Genomic DNA, 5,000 nt, shown 5'->3' with positions numbered 1-5,000 from the left:
AGTGTTGCTGCTGGTGTCAATACCGCGCCAGACACGTCCCCCCCCCCCCACCCCCACCGCCGCCCCCCTCCCCCAGCACCCCCCCCCCCCACTCCCTCCCTCCGCTCCAATCATGGTCTCAGGGTATCAGATCACAGCGTGAATGCTCCACCACCACCACCACCACCACCAGTATGGCTGACACTATCTTGATTGTCTCTATGCTGTCACGTCACATCGAACAACTTTTTAAGCCCTGTTTATTATTTAAATTTTTTTGTTGTTGTTGTTTTGTTTTTGCCACGTCAATGATAATAAGTGCCTGTATAATTATAGACTCGGGAGGTGTTTTTTTTTTTTTTTTTAACAGTTCTTGGTCATCGCTATCAACACCATCGCTGTCATCATCAACGTCAACAAAATCATCGTCGTCGTCGTCGTCATCGTCAACATTATCGTCGTCATCATTGTCATCATCATCATCATCATCATCAGAACATAAACGTTAACGTCTTCATCATTGTCGCCATCGTAAAGAAAAAAACAACAACCAATCGTCAGCATCATTGTGATCATCATGCCATCGTCTTTAACGTCGTCAACATCATCATCATTATCATCCCATTTATCCCATGTAAGTCGACTTTTACCAAAATTTTTCATCATTATCATCACTCTCGTTGTTGTTGTTGTTGCTGTTGTTGTTGTTGTTACCAGATGTAATTTGTGTGTATGTGTCAGGCTGAGCTCTGTGTATACGTTATTATTATTATTATCTTATTTATTTAAATTTAATTAATTAATTAATTAATTATTCTTATTATTTATTTTATTTTTTCTCAAGGCCTGACTAAGCGCGTTGGGTTATGCTGCTGGTCAGGCATCTGCTTGGCAGATGAGGTGTAGGGTATGTGGATTTGTCCGAACGCAGTGACGCCTCCTTGAGCTACTGATACTGATACTGATACTGATATTGATACTGATACAGGAGGCAGTACGGACTTGAACCTTTCGGATACCCCAGGTAACTTGAAGGTGCTGCTATGTGGCTAGTGCTGTAGCACACGTGGCTTTCTATTGTAGTTGTTTTGTGGTATCCATAGTTCTTAAAAAAAAAAAAAAAAAAAAAAATTTAATCGGATATTGATCTCATGATACAGTAATTATGAGTAACACCCAATGTGTTTGATGTGATGTGTCTGGATTAATCACGGTGGTGGTTCCTAATTCTGATCATATCAAGCGTGTGTGTGTGTGTGTGTGTGTGTGTGTGTGTGTGTGTTGTTGTAGTAGTAGTTGTTGTTGTGGTGGTGGTGGTGGTGGTGGTGATCGTGGTGGTTATGACCATGTCGATAGATACTGAGTTATAAAGAGAGAGAGAGAGAGAGAGAGAGAGAGAGAGAGAGAGAGAGAGAGAGAGAGAGATAACGGAAGTTCACGAGTTATATTGAAATTCTTCCTCGCTGTGGACAACGGCAGATAAGGCCTACAAGTCTTTGGCCAATCTGAACATTCACTTTCACTAAGAAATCCCGGCCTACTTCAGGGTAGGTTAGTTGTGACACGTTTTTCAACTTTCCTCTCTCTTTTTTCCTCTCTCTCTCTCTCTCTTTTTTTTCCCGGTCATACAACCATGCCAGTTTCAGCCGTGGGTCAGAAAATTGCTTTTGTGGACGACTGGTCAGTTGCTGGGTTTATGATAATTATCATTTTGCTAATCAGAGACACGTGCTGACTGTGTGGGCGATGTCTGGCTGTTTACACTGGTGTGTGTTGTCACGAGGGCAAACAAAATTGCTTCAAATTGTATTTTTTTTCCTGGCAGCAATTTGTAGGTAAGAACAATCTCTGTGTGTGTGTGTGTGTGTGTGTGTGTGTGTGTGTGTGATTGTATCATACGCGGAGCTGTCAGTAATACTTTCAAAGAGACAGTGATTAAACCAAATTATTTTTGCACTTTTTTAATTTTTTTAATTTTTTTTTTTTATAAATCCCAACAAGTTTTAACGGCGTTTCCGTGCAGGACTGTTTAATCACCATTCTGCCAAGACTGGCCAATAAAGAGTTCTGAAGGCTGAGATATTGTTTCGGAACATACTGCTGACGTAAAACTCAGTAGACTGCCTGTTTCTGATAGTTCATCAGAAAGAGGACTCCCTCGCCGAAATCATCCACCACAGTCTCCACCTGCTCTTTTTTTTTCTTTTTTTTTCCTCTATTTTTTTTCTTTTTCTTTTCTTTTTTCTTCCCCCCCCCCCCCCCCCCCAGGCTGAGCTACGAGACTAAAAACGCTTACGTAAAATGTGACGTGACATGAAAAACAAGGCACAGCTGATGAAAGCGTCATCACGTGACAGGATACAATTCATGGGGAATCTACTGATTGGTCTAGCTTGAACCAATCAGGGAAAGGTGGAAACCCTCCCACCCCACGAACACAACCACCCACCCTCTCGCACCCTCCCTGAAGCAATTGTCACCGGTAGCCTGATAAGTGCATGAAGGAAGTGAGTGTTCTGTGAAAGTGAGCTAACGTGAAAGACATTGTGCAAATTTCCTGTTTCATTATAGACCCGTGCTGTACTACAAAAGAGACCCTGCCAACAGCGCCAGGTCTGCTCAGTGTGGAAAAAATCCCACTCCGAAGTCGGTTCAGTTTGCGTGGACATGTCAATGTTTTCAAAGCCAAGCACACTCACTTGGCGCTGCTAAATTGTGCGTGTGTGTGTGTGTGTGTGTGTGTGTGTGTGTGTGTGTGTGTGTGTGTGTGTGTGTGTGTGTGTGTGTTCGTTTGTGTGTGTGTGTGTGTGTGTGTGTGTGTGTGTGTTCGTTTGTGTGTGTTGGTGTGTGTGTTCGTTCGTTCGTGTGTGTGTGTGTGTGTGTGTGTGTTTCTGTGTGTGTGTGTGTGTTCGTTTGTGCGTGTGTGTGTGTGTGTGTTAGTTTGTGTGTGTGTGTGTGTGTGTGTGTGTGTGTGTGTTCGTTCGTGTGTGTGTGTGTGTGTGTGTGTGTGTGTGTGTGTGTGTGTGTGTTAGTTTGTGTGTGTGTATGTGTGTGTGTTCGTTTGTGTGTGTGTGTGTGTGTGTGTGTGTGTGTGTGTGTGTGTGTGTGTTCGTTTGTGTGTGTGTGTGTTAGTTTGTGTGTGTGTATATGTGTGTGTTCGTTTGTGTGTGTGTGTGTGTGTGTGTGTGTGTGTATGTGTGTGTGTGTGTGTGTGTGTGTGTGTGTGTGTGTGTGTTCGTTTGTGTGTAAGTGTGTATGTGTGTGTGTGTGTGTGTGTGTGTGTGTGAAAGAGAGAGAGGTGTATGTGTATGAGTGGGAGTGTGGGGTGTTTGGGTACAGTGAATCAGGTAACACACCAGACGAATTCAGCGAGTATGATCATTGCATAGAAAAAAAAGTGCATGTGCATAGTTGGCGTTTTTCAGTTAATACGTTTTAAGTCTATTGACTGTACACTTTTTTCACTTAATGCATGTTAAGTCTATTAACTATACACTGTTTAGTTAGCGCATTTTAAGTCTTTCAAATATACGCTTTTGGAGTAAATGCATATTAAGTTTATTAACTGTACACTTTCCAAAGACTAGACTGTTGTAGGTTGTTGTTGTTTAAAAAAAATTTTTTATTTTATCTGAATTATGTGTTTCATAAGACAGCATGTTCATGTTATCAAGATCAGTCGTCATTACAATTTTTGCTGTTTATTTATCTATTTGTTTAATCAGTATGCTTCAGTATATTGTTTGTTTGTTGTTTTTTAATTTTTCTCTTACAGATTATGCACAAAAATGATTCAGTGTGCATTGATGTTCATGTGTATGTGTGCGAATGCACGCATATATATGCATGGACCGTATATTCACGCATGCTTACTTGCGCGCGCATGTGTGCATGTGTGTGTGCCCCAGTGCACGCGTGCACACATGTATGCGTTCAGACAGGTGGATGGATGAATGTATGCATGTTTGTATGTAATAATATTGATAAATCATCACAGCACATTAGATTATTAGAAATACTATGCTAACAATTTCGTAATTCTACACCGAAACGAATTTAATCGTTTTGAATCTGTGTGTGCTGACCTGTGTTTGGACGAATTAAAAATGATATTTACTGTCATAAATGTTTGGGTTTGTCATTCCCCTAAACCCCCTCACCCCAAATTTACCTCCTGGGCATTTTGTACTGAAACGTGAGAATTAGTGGCTGGTGTTGTTCCACAATTTATCTTTTGTGTGCTGCTGAAATGTAATACCTGGTGGTGGTGGTTTATTAACAGTGTGTGTGTGTGTGTGTGTGTGTGTGTGTGTGTGTGTGTGTGTGTGTGTGTGTGTGTGTGTGATATTTTAATTTCACTGTGAACACCTGTCCATGTTTCAGGTGATTAAGGATACCCCCCCAAACACACACACACACACACACACACGCACGCACGCACGCACGCACCCCCCCTCACTCCCCCCCCCCCACACACACACTCCCACTCACACACAGACACACACAGACTCACACAGACACAGACACACACACACACACACACACACACACACACACACACACACACACACACACACACACACACAGATAACCAGCAACAGTTTCATGTTTCTCAAGGAGCCACGAACCTCCGAGTGGATGACCATGTATGTTTTGGAACAGGTAAACCCACCACCACTAGATTTCAGTGAACCAACACTTCGACAATGAAGATGTATTTCCAACAGCTACATTTAGCATTCAGTCAACTGAGGGATTAAGTTGCACGATTTCCAAAACACGATTATCAGTTAGCACTGTACTGTGTTGTGTTAATCACTTGTGGTGTGTCAGTTGGCAATGTACTATACGGTGGTCTCGTGTGGTGTATCAGTATCAGTTAGCACTGTACTCTACTGTGCTGTACTGTACTGTACTGTACTGTACTGTGCTGTACTGTGCTGTATTGTACTGTGGTTACTTGTAGTGTATCAGTTAGCACTGTGGTTTGGTAATGGTGTAGCGTGGTGTGGTGTGGTGTG

At 42.3% G+C, this 5,000-nt stretch overlaps 1 protein-coding gene across 6 annotated transcripts in view; it reads left to right on the top strand.

The window, feature by feature from the left end:
* LOC143283157 (uncharacterized) overlaps nucleotides 1-5,000 on the top strand; it is a 58,488-nt gene that overhangs the window by 8,227 nt on the left and 45,261 nt on the right. For 3 of the 6 annotated variants that reach the window (XM_076589304.1, XM_076589307.1, XM_076589308.1), the window contains exon 3: nucleotides 968-1,003. The exons of 2 other annotated variants lie outside the window; for them this stretch is intronic. In XM_076589304.1, coding sequence (XP_076445419.1) covers nucleotides 968-1,003 — 36 coding nt within the window. Of the gene's footprint in view, nucleotides 1-967; nucleotides 1,004-2,466; nucleotides 2,593-5,000 lie in introns of those variants that run through there. One more of the 6 variants, XM_076589310.1, reaches the window with a different exon arrangement.

Source organism: Babylonia areolata, chromosome 6, assembly GCF_041734735.1.
Source record: "Babylonia areolata isolate BAREFJ2019XMU chromosome 6, ASM4173473v1, whole genome shotgun sequence".
Taxonomy (NCBI): domain Eukaryota; kingdom Metazoa; phylum Mollusca; class Gastropoda; order Neogastropoda; family Buccinidae; genus Babylonia; species Babylonia areolata.
This window is presented reverse-complemented; position numbering and strand designations above follow the sequence as displayed.